Below are 22174 nucleotides of genomic sequence, written 5' to 3' on the forward strand. Positions count from 1 at the left end.
TGCCTGATCTTTTAATGACGAAAAACAATAAGAAGTATGAAAATAATACAGTCGGCTATTAAAACCTCAAATCTCAAACTGCTGGCTTTTGCCCTCTTTAACCCTTTTCCACTGAACCCCCAGCAGTCAGTGATGATGATCCTTATTCTGCCAGCTTTTCAGCCCTTTGCAGCTCTTTATTTGACTCCAGTCATTCTCCAACTTCCTCTCAAGGTCTCTGGGGTTCAACTGGAGGAAAGGCAAGACGGGAATTCCAAAACGCTGCGAACAAACATTCTCCTTATTGAGCCGGCTGGCATTTTTATGACAGGATGGTGTGTGTCAATGAAAGGCATGTGGCTGTGGGCTGCCAAGAGCACTCTGCAGGAGAAGACGCCACGAGCGAGGGGATGGGGGAAGAGACGTTCGTACACAGCAAGGCAAACTGTCTGGGGCAAATAAACAAATACAGTAAAGTCTTTTTCTGCTGGGAAATCCTGCCCGAGAGGCCCTGCGGTTCCCATAGTGAGCGGGGGAGGAATTGGGAAGGAAATGGGATTCAGTCTTTTCTTTACACTAAAGCTAAGCCCCAACTTTGAGACCCTCACAGCCATATTAGTATTCCACAGCGGTCTGACTTTAGATAAATGCAATTAGAGGCCTTTTCATGCTTTAAGGATCACTCCAGCGTCTGTGACGGAGATCGGGTCTATGTTTTTATTTGCAACCGAGGAGCTCTTGACTTGCTCCAGAGGGTTTATGTGGCATTTCATGTTAGGACTCTTGAAATATGTTTGATAATGAGCCTCCAAAGATGACTTTGACATGCCGCACACCATGGTCATCAGCTGGAGAAATGGTGACTCAAATTAGGAACTTTATTGCAAATTTAATTGTGGGGAAGTCAAACTTCTACTAATTTTGCCAAATTATGACACAAACCTGCATGTGCCAAACCAAACCTTTGAAATAGAAATATCCATGTCCAATAAAAGAAAAGAAAACCGAGGAATAACGCTAAATATGCAGAAATTCCAGCGCAAGAGCTCTGGCTCATCTACTTTACATCAGGTTAATATGGTTATTTAACAGTAATTAAGTATCTAAATGATAACACTATGTGTTATAAAAAGAGGTGATTGACTGATTGATTGATTTGTTTCTGAAGCCACAGTGCAGTGGGGAAATTCTGCAGTCCTTATTTAAAATCCCTTGAGCACGATCCCTGAGTCTGATCAGACTGGAGAGAGTGAGCAGTACAAAAAAGTGCTGCAAAATAAGCTAAAAGAGAAGATAAATCCCCTCTGAGCTTGATGGGCTTTGATTATTTAAATCAACTGCTTCATGCACACACATGAAAACACTGACTAAAGTCACTTCAGCTGCTTTAAATGGACAGAAGCCTCAAACTCAAGTAACTTCAATTATCTGTGATGTGTAGACGTTCATCTTGTGTTTATCCTTGTAGTTTATCCAAACTGGTTTGGCAAAATAAAGCACCAGAAAAAAGAAAACAGAGTAGCTTGTGAAGTAGAAATAAGATAAACAGGAACAAACATTGAGAGAGCATCAAAACAGCAATTATACATTTGGGGGTGGGATTTTCCTCGCTCCTGTCACTGCCCTTTATCCTTCTTTCCAGACTACAGCCCCCCCACGGAGCTGACCTTCAACCTCCCGATGTCTAATTTGCCAGTCAGACCCCAGCGGCGAGGCCGACGAGGCTCCGTCTAACCGTCCCTGCCCCGCTGTGACTAAAATGTCCTCGCCCGTCACCTCCCAGCCGGGCGCTACCCCGTCCCCACCTCTGCCCTTCACTCCTGCTCTGCACGATACATTCAGGAGTGAACTGGTGTCAGCACTCAGAAGTGTTCACACATGACAACTGGACAGGAAGTTAGGTACCACTTCCCCCCTGTGGGGTTTACCACTGAACAGGTGAGTGCAGTTCTCAGGCAGGAAGCTCACACGGCATTTTCTGCTATAATGTAATCTTGCAGCCCTAAAGCCTCTTGCATCAGCATATTGAGCACATCAGGTATGTGAAAGAACGACTTCACGGTGGTTTGGGGGAATATAAAAGCTTTAACAGAGAAACAGATTTAATGCTGGCTTCAGGTGCTGCTAACCCTTCTGACAGACTTTCATTAGGAAGGGGTCCCCTGCTGCCAAAGAATCATGCCGAGAAATTTGAAATGCTTGACAAATGACAAATGTTCAGGAGCAACAGAGAATCAGAGTAAATGGCTGTTTCTTGGACTACAACCTAAGACGTTAATATTCTTTAAAGAAGACCTTTTCTGCTTTTCCTTATTTTAATTCATTTATATAGCACCAAAACATAACAGTAATCACCTCAAGGTGCTTTATATCGTAAGGTAAACACCCTACAATAATACAATTGAGCAACTGATGACAGTGGGAAGGAAAAACTCGCTTTAAACTGGAAGAAACCTCCAGCAGAACCAAGGTCAGGGAGGGGCGACCGTGCCGGAGGTCATTTCCTGTCATATAGAACACTTTGCCGTGTTCTACTATATTGAACATGGCCAAGGTTTTAAATATCGAGGTCAGGTTCAAACTGATGTGAAAACTCAGTTTCAGACACTTTTTCCTGCTTTGAGCTCTGTGTGATGTCACTGGAAATGAACATGCCTAATATGACCATGTAAGGCACACAAATGGCCCAACCGTAGCCCAAGAGGTTTCTTTCAGTCTGTGGATCCACTAAGGGTCTGCACCAAGGTTTGGCACAAGATAAAAATTCATATTTTGAACTCTTAATCATGCACAGCTCTTTTAGAAGATTTTAAGATGCACATATGGAGCAGGAACATTTACTTGAAATAACGTAAACAGACGTAAGCAACGAGCCCCGGCTTTAACTGACTACATCTATATTTAAGAGAAATTTAAGAGCAGATGCAAGGATGAAGCCTCCAGCTGATAATTCCTCTAGGAGCCGCTCTAACCATGTGACAGGAAGTGTTGTGGAGAGTATTTTTGTTTTTCTTCCTCTTTATCACTTGCTGTTAAAGACCAGCCCTGACAATGTAAAACATGACAAGCATAACCACGGTCTTTCTTGTTCTCTCAGCCCTCTTTTGGCTGCTGTAATGAGCCCTCTTTGTTTTTATCTTAAGGAGTCCTCGCCTGTTAAAGCTCTTTGCTGCTCTTCCACCCATTGTCAGTGCATCTCTTACCCTCTCATAGATGCTATCTGTTCAGAAAAAGGAATAATTATAAGAACTATGATAAAAGAGGACAGGCTTGATTGGAGAAGAACTAATTTCCCACCTTTTGTTTCGGTGCTCACACTTCGTTTTGAAGCTGACGGCCACGTGTGACCTGTATTCAGACCTGCATGTTCACTGTGTGCTTGCTAAACATGCAAAATGTGTTAAAAACAATGCAAACCAATGATCCCCTCATCTGTGATATAAATATCAATTCAAAACAGGAGTAAAGTCTTGTACTGAGTATATTCCAGTAAAGGTGAGCTGGACGTTTTACTGCAGAGATTTCAACTCCGGAGGGTTTTCACTTCTGTAACCGTTCGGCCTTTTGAAAGTTTGCGGCAGCCTGACATTTAAAAAGATGAGGCAGCCTCTGCGCGTCGATTTTTAGGTTGAAAAGCTGCACGTCTGTACACTTTTAAAACACACTTTTGCACATTTTTCTTTACTGAAAGATGAACTTTTGCATTTATAACTTGTGCATAGGGCTGGGCCATATTATACCGTTCACGGTAATACCGGTATAATGTTAGGCAACGATAGGAAAATGAAATATCGCGATAGAATGGGAGTAAAACGCGCATGCGCAGTGCCTTTGTTTTCATACGCACATGGCCGATTGTTGAGTGAAACAGATGAACCAGAATTGGTTTGTAAAAATGGTGCAACTTCAGTGATGTGGAACTGGTTTGGTGTTTGTCCGTCAGATACACGACAAAGCACATTTTTTTGCAGAACATGCAAGCGGCCGTTGTTATTGTCATATTTGTCGGACTAAGATGCTCTTAAATCTGGGAGTAATCTGGGTCCTAAACTCCGTATCTTCAGGTCAAACAACACTGCAGCATCACTTAGAGTTAAAAACTGTCTAAATTCTTTCATCTTTAATAAAACGATCAGCATTGCTGCTTTACCAGGTGTAACTATGAAGTTTAACTTCCAGGCATCCATGAAAACTAAAGTTATTACATTTAACGGAGTTAGAAGTTAGCAGGAAGCTAGCGGAAGTTAGCTCGCTAGTTTCGCTAGTTACCTAAGCATGATATAGCATGTTCTGACGGAGAGATTTCTGAAAAAAATCAAACGTACAGCTCTGCTATCACTTCCAACATAAATGAAGACAGGAAACTAAACAGCAGTGACGTTTGTAGGGTTACTGAAGTTGGGCTAGCTGGTATATAATGATGTGCTACGTGATCGCTAGCGACACAGCTATGTTAGCATAACATAAACAGTGAAGCTGGAGGACGAACACTAACACTTTTCCACTTATAAAAGTTAACGTGAAGGTTCTTCATGGTTAGAGACAAATGCAATCGCATGGCAGGATGTTGTAAACGGACCAAACTTCAGTCAGGAGAACAACTGAGATAATCCATCCACAATATGAGGTTAGTCATTAATAGACTGCAACAACATGGGAATAGAGCAGCTGCCAGAGAATTCAACATTAATGAATCAATGGTACAGAAGTGGAGGAAGCAAGAAGAATGAGTTTAATAAAGTTTGATTTATCTGACTGCTTTGTTTCGCTTAATGTGCCTTATAATCCCGTGCACCTTATGGTCCGAAAAATACGTACTGCACACTGCAGTTTAATGTTGCAAAGCACCTCTTTTTAACTTCAGTGGATATTATACATGGTTATGCTCAGGATATGTCAGCCCATTTCTACTGGAAATGCCTTTTGGTTAAACTTTCAGCAAGGAATTTGCATTTGCACTGTTACATTTTTATAAAGCTTTAATGTACATAAAAACCAGCTTCTTGTTTAAGTGAAAATAAATGGAAGGTTGTCTTTTTGCGCTAGTAATGTTGTGGAGTTGTATTTTGTCTCGCATCAATTATATCGTCGGTTATATCGTTATCGCAAATTTTCAAATATATATCGTGATAAATATTTTTGGCCATATTGCCCTGCTCTACTTGTGCATAAGATCTAAATTCCCCAAAAGTTAATTGCTGCAAATTTATCTGAGTGACTTGTGCTTTACATAAGGCACCGCAATTACAGTGGGTTTAGAGCAGGGGTGCCCAATCCCGGTCCTCGAGAGCTACCGTCCTGCAGCTTTTAGATGCATCCTTGTTCCCACACACCTGAATCAAATGAATGGCTTGTTATCAGGCCTTTGCCAAACACGATGGCATGCTGAAGAGGTAATCAAACCATTTGATTCAGCTGTGTTGGAGTAGGGATGCATCTAAAAGCTGCAGGATAGTAGCTCTTGAGGACTGGGATTGGGCAGCCCTGGTTTAGAGCAAGAACAGGAAATATTCTGTCATTTAATAAAAATTTTCCTTTTTATTATTACAAGGCAGTCTGTGTACGGAAGTGGATTAGGGCCACCGAAATTTTTTTTTTTTTTTTAAATGGGCACGTTTCTTTTCTTCTTCTTCTTCTCCAGAATTCTGAAAAAAAGTCAGAATTCCGAGAAAAAACTGTATAACGAGTGACTGGCTGTGACTGTAACTTGGTTTTTAGCACTTACAATAAACATTTTACAGATCAAACACTTGTGTAAGTGTTAAAAAACATGATTATTATTGCAACACATTGTTCTGTTGTTGCATCACTAGTTTTCCCATGAAAGCCACATCTAATATTGAATGTTTGCAAGCTGTGCCGGTACTTCCAGCCACTCCCTTATTTACAAGGGGTCGCCACATCGGGCAGCTCCGCATGTTTGATTTGGCAGATCTTTGCACCCAAAGGGATTTCAGTCTCCTCCTGAAGCTTTCACTTATTAGACAAATGTGTAAATGGCTACACTATGGAGCCACAATTTCACAATATTAATGCTACTTAACGTTCGATTGAAACAAGCGGCTCTTTTAGGTAAGTACTGCATCAGTAACGCAACTCAGCACACTCACGAAACAAGTTTCCCACTTCACAACAAACAGATGAGGCAACTTTAGAGAAGCATGTGTTATTACTGTGCCTCCAAAACAATCATCTGCCTCACCCAGTCTTCATTTCCAACCTCAACGCAATTGCAGGAACGTGACACAAACCTCTGAATGACACCCAGCAACCAATAATTACAGACTCCAACCAGACTTACAGACAAATAATTAACTCCCACATTACCCGTGGCACATTCTCAGCTAAGATAAAGGAGAAGTTAAAATTCTGCTTGTTTCAACAAAGCCAAAAAAAGGAGAAAAAAGTTTTTTGTCAAAGTCATTTAATTTGTAGCACCTTCATGTAAGAAGGCTCACAAATTTATCAGCAGACAGTCCACAGTACCTCACAATCCACTATCAGCACACATTGTTATCATTCCGCTGTCAGGGCTTTATATTTGGAAGTGGCACATGACAGTTTACTGTTACATGTCTGCACTTGCTTATCTTCTACTAAGTGCGGTGACATCATTTGCTGTTTGTGTGCAAAGTGTCACCAGTCTGTGTAACACTTCACATGCCTCCTGTGCACTAGAAGACTTCGAAAGGAATTAGAATGAAAAAGCCAGAACCTGGCGCTTGTGTCATAAATCGGTTTTTAAGACTTTGCAGAGCCCACCGAGCTGTCCAGGAAATTATTTACACGCATTCTGGTGGAAAACTTCGAAGGACAGCAGGTCTTGAAAAACGGAGCGGAAACTTTTTGGCAAAAGCTGTCGACCCTTTGCTGCTACCTTCCTCCACGCTAGCTATGCTAGTGATTCGTCAGGACTGACATCAAATCCAAATGTGAAAAAGACTGATATAAGAAACCTCTGACTGACTTTTTACAAGACCATATGATCAAGATGATGGGCAAACATCTGACATTTGTCTGTGACACTGAAATCATTTGAAAAGTTGCATGGTGTAAAGTTGGTCTTAGCTGTTAGATCCTAATGAACTGTAATATTAGCATGAGTTCACTAAACACACAGTCTGTATGGATGGCAAAAAGTTTAAATCATGAAAGGTTTTTGCATTTAAATTGTCAGAAAGTTGACAGTTCTACAGGTGATTTTGTCCAGATGGTCCCACCTAATAAAAACTTGAGCAAAAAGTCAAACTCAACCTAAAATCCAATCCAATAAAATCCAGTCAGTATTTTACTTTAGCCCAGTTTCATCATATAAAATATATATACGTGAAAGAAATTACAGATATAGTAAGTGCTTTTTCTATTTAAGTACAAATCATGAAATCAAAATAAAAACAACGCAGTATGCCATTGGGTTAATGGCTAAATAAAGGCCAACAACAAAAACAGCAACTATTTAATTACACGCTAGCGTATTGACCAACCCATTTATTTACTTATATATTTATATATAATTTTAGCAGCTTTGGTCCTCCGTAGTGTAGTGGCCTACATACAGTACAGTGAGAGTGTCAAGTTTCTGATTAACTTTGGAAGTCTTAAAAAAAAAAGAAAAACGTACATACAGATATATTGTCAGAATCTATGACCAATATTTAAACTTTCACTGGATTTTGCATTTGGAAAGGAGATGATTATCTGGCAGTCATTGCAATCACTGGTGTAAAAATCACAAGACGCTCTGAATTAAAACCACGTCAGCAGGACATTGTGAGCCAACAGACCAGTTTAATATTAATTTATATGATCCATTTAGACCAAAAATACTAATCATAAGGCACCCAGCTAGAATGTCCCTCACATACCATCTATGTACATGCCAACAACACAGAGAAACTGAGTGGAACTCCACAATTGACTTCTTTTACCTCTTTTCAAGACATCCTGTGGATCGTCCGAGCGAGCTTTAGTCCGCATCGGTCACGGTTCAGCCAAGTCCAAAACACCAGGAGATAACATACACTACCTCATCCCATCACTGTCACTACCCAGTGCTCCAGAAAGAGAGGAAATATGAGCGAGCAGCAAAGAGAAGTGAGATCAGAGCTGCTGCTGCTGCTGTCACAATGCTGCCGTTTGTTTCACAGACAGACAGACTCGGACAGAGAAATCTGACTTCAGGAGTGAGCCGTTCCCACTCACAACATTCTCCACCCAAACACAACAACACAACGACAACAACAAGCTCTATTCAGCACATCATAGAGAGGGAGACAGAAAGGACAGAGGGAATCGCTGTTTCCAGACAGCTGATGAAACTTTCACAGATTTTCCAAACATCACAAAAATAAAATGTGAATCAGAGGAATTCTTTCAATTCCATGTAGGATTACAAAATGTACTTGTAAAACTCAAAATCTTACCGCTCATGACAAAGCAATGTTTTATTAATGAAGCAAAAATGTGTGTAAAGGTTTTGCTGTGCTGCTTCTGGGAGACAGAGAGCATGGGGTGTGCAAGCTGGGAAAAAGTGAGAGAGACAGACAATGGCAGTATGATGATAAACAGTTTCCATTAAAACTTCATTATGAAATGGACGTGATGTACCATGACGGGGCTTATGATGTGGCGTATCGAAGATGAGAGGCAGGGCGGTGCTGGGGAAACGAGCGACAGGCAACGCAAACAACAAAAAAAAAAAAAAAAGGAAGAGAAGAAGAACGCTCAAGAAAGGGAAAGCGTGAAAGATCAAGAATGTTAAGAAAGTCAGAAAAAGTAAAAAAGGAACGATCAGAAAGGAATGAAAGAAGAAAGAATGCTTAAAATAAAGAAACGCAATGAACGAAAAACTGAAGTAAAGACAAAGATCAAATGTGAAGAAAAGAACAAAGAGAAAGAAAGTTCAAGAAAAAAAGTAAAGGAAACATGAAGAAAGTGAAAGACAAAGACAAAGTGTGAAAGAAAGATCAGGAAGAAAGGAGAGAAGCAAAAGATCAAAGTAAAAGATCAAAAGAAAGACAGACACATCAAGAAGAAGGAGAAAGAAAGACCGATGGAGAAAGAAAAACTGAAATAAAGACAAAGATCAAAAATGTGAACGAAAGAAAAAGGAAAAAGAAAGATAAAAACATGAAAATGATCAAGAAAAAAGAAAAAATGATCAACAAACTAAAAGAAAGAAAGAGAAGTCGTGTCATCTCAGCTCTATCTGTGTGTGGCATCGTTACAGGAAGTGTGTGTTTGTGATGGGACTGAAGGGCTGTTATCACTTCTGCAGCTGATAGAAACGAGTGGGTGGGGCTGTACAGCTTTCAGCTCCTCTGCGTTGTCTGCAAGCTCATCTCTCTTTAAAGGGTTACTCTGCTTTTGAATTTTAAACAGACAAATATACAGATTTACACCATGAAACTACAATCTCAGTCTTATTTACACTGAAGTATATCAGCACTGAAATCTTTGAAACAAAGCTTGTGTCCTCAGATACAGAACTGGAAACAAACCCAAAGTAAATAAATCAAAAGTACATTTAAATCGAGTTTAAAGAATTAAATAATGGCTGAATACTGCAGTTCTGTGGACAATGTCTTGCACAGTCTACCTGGAAACCATCTTTTTATCAAGGGATTCTTTCTGTCATTGGTTGTTTCTTGGTGGTTATAATCCGACTTGACAGTCACCATGAAAGAAAGAAAGCTACAGCTAGCCCTACCTTCCTATAAAGTGGAACAAACCATAAAACAGTGGCAGTGTTAGCTAACTGAATACTGACTAATATAAGAGGTATGCATGTAGGTTCATAAACAAAATATCATCCGTAATCTCAAATGCTACAAACGAGCATTTGAACCACACAAAAGCCAGGCCTGTTGCAAACATCACTGAGCTGAAACTCAAAAAACTAAGAAACGTGAGGCTCACATCACCTTGTTAAAAAAGGGATGGAACATGTGACCTTTAACCCCTATCTGTTTCCTGTCTTCAGTCTGTATGTGAGATCAGGCAGTTTGGTGGGTGAGCCTGGTGCTGTCAGCCAAAACTACCATCAAGCAGCAAGTAAAACACAAAACATACGAGAGAACGCTCACGATGACTCATGACGAGTCACTACTCTGAAAAATAATCCCAAGTTCAGTCGTGTAGTTTCATCCTAACTGTGTGTGTTTGCAGCGCAGTTGTACTGGAACTATCTTGAGGACTGATCTAGTCACCAGGCTCACACAACACACACTTTCAATAAAAATATCTGAACAACATGCAGTCAAATATACAGTTTTATCTGCAAAGGAAAATAAAACTTGCAAAATCTTTACATTTAGATTTCATTTAGAGTACTTGAAGAAGAAAAAAAACTTACGATAGAGTTTTATTGGACCCATATTCTTGAAAAGCAATAAGAGTATCACTGGTGAGTAGACTCTTCAGCGATACAATAGAAGGACTCGTTCCTTTTGTTGCTTGCCCACAAATCCCCTGGAGAACGTAGCAACTACTTTGCAGTATTTTTTTCTGGTTTAAAAATTCATGTCACTGTGGAGTGGAGTGGATTGAGAGACTGTGCATCCCTCTAACTGCTGATTCTTATTATACGATAAAAGACAATTTATAACAGGTCAGACCTCACACCACACAATAACCCGTGAAGCAGACAATATGTGCTAAACAGACTGGTTCTTATATAGCACACCGTACTCAGACTACAAGCCTCATTCTCACACACATTTATAGAAACTCTTTCTTCTAGGGCTTTCCATCTAACACTCACACACATTCACACTCCGGAGAACGCATCAGGAGCAGCTTGCAGTTCAGGAGCTTGCCTAAGGATATTTTAGCAAGCAGACTGGATGACAACCTGCTCTTCCTCCTGAGCCACAGCTACTGATAACCGCAGGTTTATAACATTGCACTAAAGGCATGCTGGGTAATGCTGGCTAAGCAGACTGGTGCTCTGTGCTGCACTCAAGAACAGAAAAGATAGATTTAGGATCTAGAAAGGAGAGCAGTTTTTCAGTTTGGCTTCATTTGCTGGACTTTCACTGTGATCGGCCACTGATACGATAAGACAACGAGCTATGCAGAGCTAACGGGTGCTTTTACATGAGGGCAGACTCATTTGTACCACAAATACAAAGTAAGTCTGAATGCAGTGAAGTGCCAGGTGTTGACTTTATTTGAGAACAGCTGCAGTAACCTACAAGCGGAACAAGCAGCCTCCTGCAGGGCAGCCTGAGAGTCGATTATTTACTCATTTTATTCATGATTTCTTTCCTTTTTTAAAAAAAAAATTATGATATTTAAAACTTTTAATCTACATACAATTACATCAATATATTATTTAACCCATATCAAAGCCCATTTGTAAAGCAATAATCCCACTGACCCTGAAGAACTAAATGCTAACTAATACCATCTTAGTTTATGAATACCGAGCTCAAAGGCTTCTTTTTTTAAATTTGCATGCAGCAGTGGCAGATTTGCAGACTTGCAAGTTACCACAAGGTGAATTAGGCGTCTATCAGCCAACAGGAGCCTGTAAAAGAACCGCACGCCATCGTTTTTGTTCAAAGAGACTAAATGCGGTGCAGATCAGAGGCAGCGAGAGCTAAATACAGGCCTGTCAAACTACCTCAGGAGAGTAACAATCAGACGGCTGTTGTCCCTCCTCTTTTTTTTTTTAAAACATGCACTCATTTCCGATCACTTTTTTTTTTTTAATGCAAAATACTTTAAAGCTGCATTTCTCACATAATAGGAACAAAATAAATGCACTCAGATGAGCAGGAAGATGAATGAAGCTCCAACAGTAGTTCAGGGAAAGTGACTCAAATCACTGTTCCTCAAAGGCTACCAGCACAACTTCCTCACTCGTTACAGAGCATTTCCTTATTTCTCTGGCATGCAAAGAGACTACACACAAATACACACATACTCAATTCTTTTTACTGCCTTTACACAACTATTAAGGTTGGATTGACTTCGGTGCTGCGTTACGCTGGAGTATTATTACCCATTCAGCTGGACAAACTGAACCCCAGTGGATTTAAATTGTGCATAAACAGGAGACTGCGGCTAATTTACAGGATACATCCCACCAAGCTGACTTAATTATCTGTCATCCTCTAACAGTCAGCATGTGGAGATGACAAACGATAGAAAAGATGCTTCTGTGGTTTGGAGTATTCACACTGCCTTCAATTATAAGCACAGCTCTGGGCTTCAAAGCAGTGTGGCTTCCTGATCCCAAGGAGGACAGAGGAAATGAAAGCTGACCACATTTTATGTATTTATTTTTTTTAAGCATACTTTAGAGCAAAAGAGCAACCGTTTCTGTGTAGAGAAGCATGACTGTAAGCAGTATTGAAACTTGATGAAGCCAGATTGCTAAAGTCTGTTAGCATGAACGGAAACGGATCCAGCACCGTGACCGAGGACAAGTCGGGTGGGAACATTAGGACCAAGAGGTCGGACCTGTTGACAGAAATGATGCAGAAAGCCAGACAGGTTTAAAGGATCCAAGATTTAGTTATAAAATGGGTATAAGAGGTACCATCAAAAAGTTTAGAGACTGCACCTATTAAAAAAAAAATAATAATAAAATAAAATAAAATGAAATTAATATCGAAACTACACAGCCATTCCCTTCAGGGTTGGATGCAGGTTATGCAGCAATACACCACTACCAGAGCTCCTGATGTCTTACCCTCGATCTGAATGTGACTGTGTGCATGTGAGCATTTGGGACGAATGCTTGATGACCTCCACTGCGTTGCATGGAGCCAAATCTGGTGAGCAGGGTAGGTGGCAAGTAAATTTTTGCAGACAAAAAAGGCTTCCAGCACAGTCCAGGTCGTTTGGTCCAAATGTTCTTCCCCAGATGCCTTTGGAATTTGGAAGCAAAGGGGTAATGTGGGCTAACAAATACATGATTCATCAACTTGGGAATATTCTGAATGGTCTTTAAATTGAAGCACGAGTCGTAGCTCTTATCCACAGTGATGCAACTCAGGATTAAGGTTGGTCTGCACAAGTTTAAAGTTCAGGGAAAAATTACTAACGTGCACAGGTAAGAAATTCAAACGGGTCTTTCAGTGAGTGATCCAAATACAGCTGGAGGTAAGACTACCCTGAAGAGGACAGCAATCAAGTTCAAGTTGGGCATGAAGTGAAACTGGACGTGACAAATGAGGGAGAGGGCAGATCTGGCTGAGAAACAGAGGAACACTGGACGCTTACAGGCTGGAGACCCGTTATTAACACTGTAATAACGAGTAATTGTTACAAGAGTAACAATCTGATGAGATACTAAATTTTCACTCACTGAAACCGAAACACAACCTTATTGGGAGGGGCTGAGTCCCAACAAAAGTCATATTGTTTGCAATTCCATTATGATGCTCTAAATGTTTCAGTTTAGTGTGATAAAATAGCCAAGCGGACGTCTAGCTATAAATACAGAGCCCTGTCTCAGGTCATGAAAGGCCACGTCCTAAACTTCAGTAACCAAATGGATTATTAAATTAAATTATACAAAATCAGCCATTGAAGAGTTTTCATAAAGAGTTGGACATTTTAACACGGGAGACTATGAAGATTGAATCACTTTTGGAGCCAGCCTCTACTGGCCGTTAGAGGAACTGCAGTTTATAGTACTTCCACACTGGCTCCATTATTCAGTCCCAGATGTTGCTACCTGCTTGTGCATTCAGTTCAAATGAGTGAATGAGTGAGTTCAAATGCACTGAAAATCATGAATTCTTCCCGATGTGACATCTGAGAGTGGATCGTTTGTTTGGTCTTCTCATTCAGCCCATAAACTGAAGGAAGCTGAAGTCAGAGCAATGAAGCCATGTGCCATTTTCCTACATACGTCAACCAAACTTCTTTGTGTAGCTACAGAAGATTCTGGCAATTATCAAGCACCAGCTTCGCTATTCTCATCTGCAAGCTACATTGGTTTTTGCAAAAAGCTCCTGTTATAATCTGGTATAGTTATACAGCACTATATAATGTATACTCAGTCAAACACCTCCCTCGTAATAGCCCAGCCTCAGTAATATCTGAAGGCCTGTTGCATCACTTGATACATAATTTAATAAGAGAAGGTGTGAAGCACCAAAAGCAGCGATCAATACAGCTGACTGAATCTGACACAAGCCGTGAAAAATACAACAAGCCTCAACGTTTAAATGACTCCACTGTCTGAGGCTAAACTCTGCACTGTTCTGCCAAGAGAGTCGACAGCGGCGCTATGAAGTGTGCTGCAGATCTGCCCTTTTTGACGACAGGCAGGGAATTAGTCCTTCTGCTGCAATGTGGTTGTCAGTGGTCAGCTTTAGCCCAACACCCGCTGGGTCTGGACTATCTGCCAGTCCCTCCTTAGCTTAACAGCGTGTAGTAGTTTTCTTAAAGCTCCAGGCCAGAATAAATATAAAACACACACATAGCCATGCAAACACGCACAAAATGCCTACAGATGGTGTTCCTGGTATGCAAAACACCAAGAAGTGTTCTTGTCTGATGCTCCTGGTGCAGAATTTGAATATGTGAATGAACCAGGTTTTCTTTTCTTTTTTCCTCGACTGAAAGAAAGAGAGAGTGAGAGGAAGAGTATGAAGGTTGCTGAATAATGCAGTGAGCTACTGATGGTGTTGACCAGGAGCAGGCTGCAGTCTTGCTTTAGATTTGCTGTAAATCCCCCCTCCCTCTTCTCAATAACAGCAGTAGATAAACGCTGCTGCAGAGGGAAGCTCTGTGTGCACAAGGCACTTTTGTGCTCTTTTGTGGAATAAGTGGAGGGGATAATTCATGGACAGTGGAAAGCTAACACATTTCTCCAAGGTTTTAGTGAGAGCCGGACAGTTCCGCCTCTCTGGACGCATTTGGCCAAATGGGACTGACACACAGACCTTGTTTGTCCTGTATGAATGAACTGCAAATAACGGAAACTCATGGGTAAATTCCTACCTGATAATGAGATCCCCAAGTAATTTTACTCTAGTGTGGACTGAATGAGAGCCCAGGTTGAGGCCTTGGACCTCCCGCAGGCTGTTGCAGACCTAAATCAATATAAACGGATTTCCTTCCCAGAAAAGTTTAACAAAGTTTTCCAAGAATTTTCTGTCCTATGACTTAAGACCCTTGTCAAGTTCAAGTTTTTCGGCAACTTTTCTTCTGGCACCTGCTCCATTATATTTCCTACTATTGATTGAGTTCAGGATGAAATATAGTACAGAGGGCTGCGGCCCAGACTTTTGGGAGTGGCTCTTCTAAATAATGGAACCAACAACCTTCAGTTTAGAGCATGACCTAATATATGCAATAGGGACCATTATTTAGAGAAGGGAAGTCAGGCTTATACACTAGTGATTAAGACCATAATCTCATTTGAAAAGTGTTTACTGAGGTCAGAGATGAAGAGAGAAGCAGGACCAGTTGCCCATAGATTTCTATAGTTGTTTTGTAACTTGATTTTTTAGAGAAGTCACCCCCTGCTGACCATTAGAAAGAATAAATGGAACTTTCACGCTGGCTTTGATTATAAGACGGAGATATTCTGTTTATCTTGTATATAAAACAAACAAGTAGTTAAAACATGGACCCACCAACAAGATCAATCAACCAATAAATTAACCTGAACCCACTCAATCTGAGCCACAGGAGGCCCTCCCCTCCCACTGCCTTACACCTTCTCAGGTCAGCTGCTTCAGTCTGGGCTCTACTTTTCTCTCAGTGTTGATTTCCAATTTTAGGAGAGGCTTCAGGTATGCTGGGGTCAGGCCTTCTAATAATCTAATCATGTACTGCAACTCCTGTCTTATTTACTAGACATCTTCGAGTCACCAGATCATAGACTCAGCTACAGTCGGCCTCCTTCAAGTTACATTTTGCAAACTTACACTGCCATCAGATCCCCTTCTGACCTCTGATCCCTGCACTCCATCTCATTCATCCAGAGGTTTCTTCCCTTATTCTAGAGGCATCTGGTTAACTTATTCTACAGGTAATAAGAGCAGCTATTTAAATAATTTGTGGAATATGGTAAATGGTCTGTATTTGTATAGCGCTTTACTTGGTCCTAAGGACCTCAAAGCGCTTTACACTATACACAATCATCCACCCATTCACGCACACATTCACACACTGGTGATGGCAGCTACAGTGTAGCCACAGCCGCCCTGGGGCGCACTGACAGAGGCGAGGCTGCCGGACACTGGCGCCACCGGGCCCTCTGACCACCACCAGTAGGCAACAGGTGAAGTGTCTTGCCCAAGGACACAACGACCGAGACTGTCGGAGCCGGGCTCGAACCGGCAACCTTCCGGTTACAAGACGAACGCCCAACTCTTGAGCCACAATCGCCCAATGTGTGTGGATGTGCTGTTATACTTGATCTTGTGCTATGAAGCAAATGAAAAACTGGTAAAGAAATTAGCTGCTGATTAACCACTAAACACGGTGCTTGCAGCCCTAACAGCTCACTTTAAGTTGTCTCCAAGGAAAAGTGTTCAAAACTGCAGGTTTACGAGTGCTCTTTCTCCTAAAACTAAGACTTTACTTTATTAAAATGAACATGACATGTATTGTTTTTTGATGTGGCAGGAACCACTGAGCATGCTCAGAAATGTGGCAGACACACACACACACACACACACACACACACACACACACACAATCTGATGCTTTCTCACAAGTACATGTGGTTTTGATCCTGCAAAGCTGACAGGGAGCTGGACAAATTATCAGATATTCTGTTATCTCACACTCATGCCATCGCGCTATCCAGCCGAGGAGCTCAACAACATCTGCTGGCACCTCGCACCTTATCCCCACTCACCACTCCTCCCAGTCTGCACAGAACTGCAGCGAGTGTGTGAATTTGTGTGTCCTGTATCTGCTGGAGGCCGTCGTGCTAAATCTGCCTGCACTGATTCAGGCTGCGAGAGGAGCCAAGGTGAATTCGTCTGCAGGGCCGATAGACCGAGATAAAGACGACAGCCAAATGGAAAGTGTGGATTGTTAATGGGCAGTCATTAAAAAATATTATCATTCTTTAAAAGAAGAAGACAAAAAAAGTTATCTTCATGGTTGTCGATGTTGGACTGGATTTTGAATTTGACAAATGCAGCTCAATTAGAGAAAGTAGAGAAACGCGATGGGGTGCAGTGCTTTTTCTCACACTTTAGCCACCTTTGAAGCCACCCCCACCACTCTCCACCCCAAACACAGTACTGTAATAAAATATTTATTTTTTATTCAATTTTTTTCCCCCCAACTTCTTCTCTTTTCCTCAAGCAGAGCAGAAGCTCTCGTTTATAAAATGGTCTGGAAGTCATCGACGTTTCTGTATCAGGCTCATTGCTGAGCATAGTCACCCCCCAAAGGCTCATTCTGAACCAGAAGACACTCTCAGATGTGATAATGACATTTAGGTAGATTCAATACAAACAATAACACAAAACGATGTGATAAGTCTGTAACCCCGTTTATGCCACCTCTGTTACAGCAATTCATTCTTTGAGAAATCCCTATTGCTCCCATGCTGGACACGTACCTCTCAAAAAAGAAAAAGAGTGTCCACAGAAGTATTTCAGTCATTAAAAACAGCTCAAAGTTCCCTTAATGAGCTGGACTTCACATATATGTTGTGGAAAAGCTGTCCCTTCACAGTGATTAAGGAATAACAGCACAAAAGTACAGACAGTTATGTGTATTTCCAGACAATGAGACCTTCAGAATATAATATTATAAAATACCTATTCATAAATTAACTAATACCATCTGATTGGATATTATCTCTTTAACCCGCCAACTTCCCAGTGCATTGTCTGCATTAACGAAAAGAAAATGGAAGAAACGTAACAACCAGGAGTTAAACTAGTAAATGACCTTGTCCAGTGACCAAAAATAAAGCACCTGCGTGCTGGAGAATGTAACATCTGTCTCCATCAATCTTTTCTGACCAATGATTTGGGACCCAAGTCCTAAAATATTGCCCCCCCAATGCAGCCCATGCTGCAGCGCTTCCTTGTGTGCTTTAATTGGCCCTACACAAGTGTCCTAGTGGGGCCAGTTGATAAATTGAAGCTGTTATGAATGCCAGCTGGCAGGAGACAAAGCATTTCCTACCTGAATTCAAGCCTTTTAAATCAAATATATCCTGGCTGCTAGAGCAGGTACATCCAGTGGTTAACAGTGGCTTCAAGCACATAAAGGTTTCTACATTTACACAAGTGGAATAACAACATGAGGCAAATCAGAAAGAGTCATGTGAAAGCTGATATCAAGTACATGAACATAGAATTTAGCAGGTGCAAAAAATAAATAAATAACAGTATTTCTAAAAAAAAAAAAAAAAGATTACATTTTGAAGAAACCTGCAACAAGTGTCGATTAAACTGCCCATTAACTTCTCATTAAATTTATGCAAATTTCCCCACAGTAACAAACAGAAGCTTATTTTTTATTCGAGAAGCACTGAAGCGACAAGCTGTGCCTTTCCTCCTCCTGTGGCTACGGCACAGGGTGGCATCCAACCAGGAGACAGGACCGGGTCAGTGGTCAGATAGTGTTCCATTACTCAGAGCACCATGCTTCATTATTCAGTGCACACCAGAGAAATGAAGCCGTCACACACACACACACACACACACACACACACACACACACACACACACACACACACACGTCCCACAGCAACAGTGCTATTACAGAAGCTGCTCGAGGGGCATGTCCGTCCCATTCAGACTAATGACACATGGCACACCAAAAAGTTTAAACTCATCCACAATGACATTCAGTACAAACTAATTAAATTTATTATTAAACTGGACCGTTTTTGTGCCAAGGAGGCCACATCAAATCAACTATCAGAAGTGTTGCTTGTGACATTGACTTTTAGGGACAAAGGGGGCATTAAAGATCCATTAATGTGGTTCTAATAGTGCTGTATGTGCCCCGTCTCTAACCACATAATTTGGTCTTCTAAGAGTCAGAAAAGGAGATTAACCAGGCTGTGCTAATCGATAGCTATGTCCATCTTTCATACTTTGAATCTCTCCATCTAAGAGAACTGCCTTGTGTTTGGTCTAAACACAACAGGCCCAAGTCTGCTGACTTAACCTCGGCTGCTACTTTTGAGGGGTTTCGCGTGCAGGCAGCAGATATCTGAGCCAAGCTTTCCTTTTCACTGTAGCCGAATGCAGGTAAATGAAAAATGAACGTAAAGCTAAATCGAAACAGCCCATGATTAGCTAATGCATTACAGAAAATGACATCCCTTATATGTTTACCACACACAGCGTACCAAAGTGTGCTCAAAACCCAAGTGGTCAATAAAAGCCAGACTACAAGTGAATGACAGGCTTTCTGTTTCCCCCCGGCTGCAGCTTCTACGTATTCATATGCAGATATCTATATCTATCTATCTATTTGCAGGCATCAGTCTCGCACATCTTAGGGCTTCACTTTTCTTCAAGCAATGTGATTTTTTTTTTTTAAACTGGACCTCAGCACCTGCTGGGAGCATTTTTATGCATCTTATTCACCAACTTCAAATCTATAAATTTTCTTGAGAAGAGGCTGCAAGTGACACAGAGTCGGATGGCACTTTCTAGGCAGCAGTTTGCAAATTAATACATGACTAATTATGCAGATCAGAGTAACAAATATTTCTGAAATTGCACCAAGAAAAGGCGGTGACCTTAAACTATTGTGAAACACCAACACTCCACTGAAACCTACAGTAATGAAGTTGTCGGATGAGGATTAACAGCTCCTCACAGTGAGGCACATCATAACTGAGAGTAAAACAGTAGACCTTTCACCTGCTTCAGGGACGAGATTTACTCAAAACCTGCATGCACTTCATATCAATCTCCATACATTCAACAAGGCTCTCCTCGTTCCTTTCTCCCAAAATAATGTTTGGTCAGGTAGATTTGATCTTGTCTTCATTGCACTGATTCAAATCTTTGTCCTCTGACACAATTAGTGGCTGCAATAGAAGCTTAATGGGTCATAAAATGCGCACACACACCTCCGAATCTGGCCGCTGCCCTGCGTCTGGACGGCGACACCAGCTCCTTGACGATCTGTAGGACCTGCATGTTCACGGGGAGGTGGCGGTGGAGGCAGGCGGAGTCGCCACGGGGCAGTGGCAGCCCTTTCTTGCCTTCTCACCCCGAAAAACCTCATCCCTCCTCGACCCCTCCTCGGAATTCATCTCCTAATCCACATCTTGACTCCTGAAGATCTTGGTTTCAGCATCCCATTCGCACCTCAGGATGCCAGGACGAGAGCTGCCGGCTCAGTCTTCTTCCTTCTCCAGATGTCAAGACATGCTTACAAACTCTCCAGCACTCAAGTATCCTCCGCTTTCACAGTATTTTTCTATAAAACAGCTGACGGCACAGATGTGCAGCAGCAGTAAACACTAAATCTCAAGCTTCACCTGCGTTGGATGCTGCCTCAGCTCCATGTGAAGCAGCCCGTAAATCTCGACTCAACTCCTGGCGGCCGCTGAAAGTAGCAGTGGATGTTCGAGGCAGCTCAGACTCTGCGAACTGAATGTGTTCGTCTCGCGTGTGATGTGCTCAGCTTGGAGCGCTCTCACACACTTCTCACTTCGCAGGTTGGCAGCAAACAAAAAAAATGAAAATGAAAAAGAAAAGCACAACACAGTAGTCGTCTTTTCTTTTCCCCCCTTTCATCCGTTTTATCTCCGGTGGCTCTGGCAGAAAAACCACCCGGCCGCTGCGGATCAATAGATGCACAGTTAACCGGCAGTGATGCCTCTTAACTGCCCAACTCTCTCATCTCATTTTCAGACTCTTTTTTTCCCCCCTCTTATCCATCTCTTTCCTCTCCCAGCGCCCCTCTCTCCTCTCTCCAAGGCTGGCTGCGTCTCGTGCCGTCCTCTCCTCACATCCTTTAAATTCAAATTAATGGGCGCTTCCACTCACTCACCCGCAGCATCTCCTTCCCTCCCTTCCTCTCCACCACTCCGCCCTTCTCTGTTTTTTCTCTCCTCTTCTCATTGTGCCGCTTTCTTCCACCCCCTCCCTAGTTTTCTCTTCGTGTACATTTGCCGTGAAGCATGAGCAGAATGCAGAGGGATAGGAGATGCTTGGTCTTGTGTTTGTGAGGTGATGATTTGTACAGAGCAGCATCAGTGGAGCTGACATCCAGAGGTAAGAAGAACACTTTAATTGCTTTTTGCAAACTTCCAATCCAGGTGGTAAAAAGAGCTGTTCTGTAAGCTGTTCATGCTGCCAAAAGTGCTTATCAGGAAACATTTATCTACCTCTGTAAAGAGTCCTAAAAGGCTGCCGTTTGCATCGTATTATTTCTTCTGGACATCTCTCCATTCTCTGCAACAAATTCTCATCCCAGGTCGTCAAATACTGTCAATACGGGCACGGCGTCCTTTGGTTCTCTGTGCCTTGATGAGCTGCCTGCTTCGATACTGGACTCCAAGAGACAATGATCCTCTTTTAAAGAGCAGCAAAGCATGATTGTGAAAGTTTGAGGCATGGAGGTGAAATAATTCAAAAGTTTGTGACCCAGGATAGAAGCACATCTAGAAGCAGTTACTGCCAATCAGCAGCCAGGTGGCTGTAGCTCAGTAGGATGAACAGGCTTTCTACTAAAGCAAAAGATCAGTGATTAGATGCTCAGAAAAGGTCTTTACACACCAGATGTTCAAGATTCGTGCAAATATTTTGTGCATTAAAAATATCTTTTGGGCTCACCTACTCTGGTTGCAGCTGTTCGCAGCAACCATAAAGGACGCATTTCCAGCATGCCTTTTTTCAGATCCATGTCGATTTTTAGAATAAACACATCTGCCCAATTGGATCACTGCATTCTGCAGCAAGCCCGCTCACAGCTCATAACGTGCCTGCATAATGAACATACGACGATGTGGAAATAGTAAAATAATCCTATCGTACCTCAGATACACAGCTAAGAACTGCTCTGGGTCACTTGGCTCACATAAATAATTTCTGTGCCTCAGATGTGGTCCCAGTTCCTCCAACAAGAGCTCAAACTGGCCCACCAACATTCTGAAATACGTATGAAAGTCGCCGTGATAACAGCTCCAACTTATCCCCAAGTCACTAGCACAACACGGGTATTGACAAATAAACTACAGCTAGAGCATCCAAAAAATTCAAAATTCCTTATGTTATGGAAT

General features: G+C 41.8%; 1 protein-coding gene across 3 annotated transcripts in view; it reads right to left on the reverse strand.

Moving 5' to 3' along the window:
• usp6nl (USP6 N-terminal like) overlaps positions 1 to 22174 on the reverse strand; it is a 102289-nt gene that overhangs the window by 42309 nt on the left and 37806 nt on the right. The window contains exon 1 of one of the 3 annotated variants that reach the window (XM_086268965.1): positions 20015 to 20959. The exons of 1 other annotated variant lie outside the window; for it this stretch is intronic. In XM_086268965.1, coding sequence (XP_086125091.1) covers positions 20015 to 20084 — 70 coding nt within the window. In that variant the 5' untranslated portion in view covers positions 20085 to 20959. Of the gene's footprint in view, positions 1 to 7907; positions 8150 to 20014; positions 20960 to 22174 lie in introns of those variants that run through there. One more of the 3 variants, XM_086268966.1, reaches the window with a different exon arrangement.

This window comes from Aulonocara sp. 'chitande type north' Nkhata Bay, linkage group LG17 (assembly GCF_057382095.1).
Source record: "Aulonocara sp. 'chitande type north' Nkhata Bay isolate Kocher_YH1m ecotype deep benthic linkage group LG17, A_spYH_male_GT1.1, whole genome shotgun sequence".
NCBI lineage: Eukaryota > Metazoa > Chordata > Actinopteri > Cichliformes > Cichlidae > Aulonocara > Aulonocara sp. 'chitande type north' Nkhata Bay.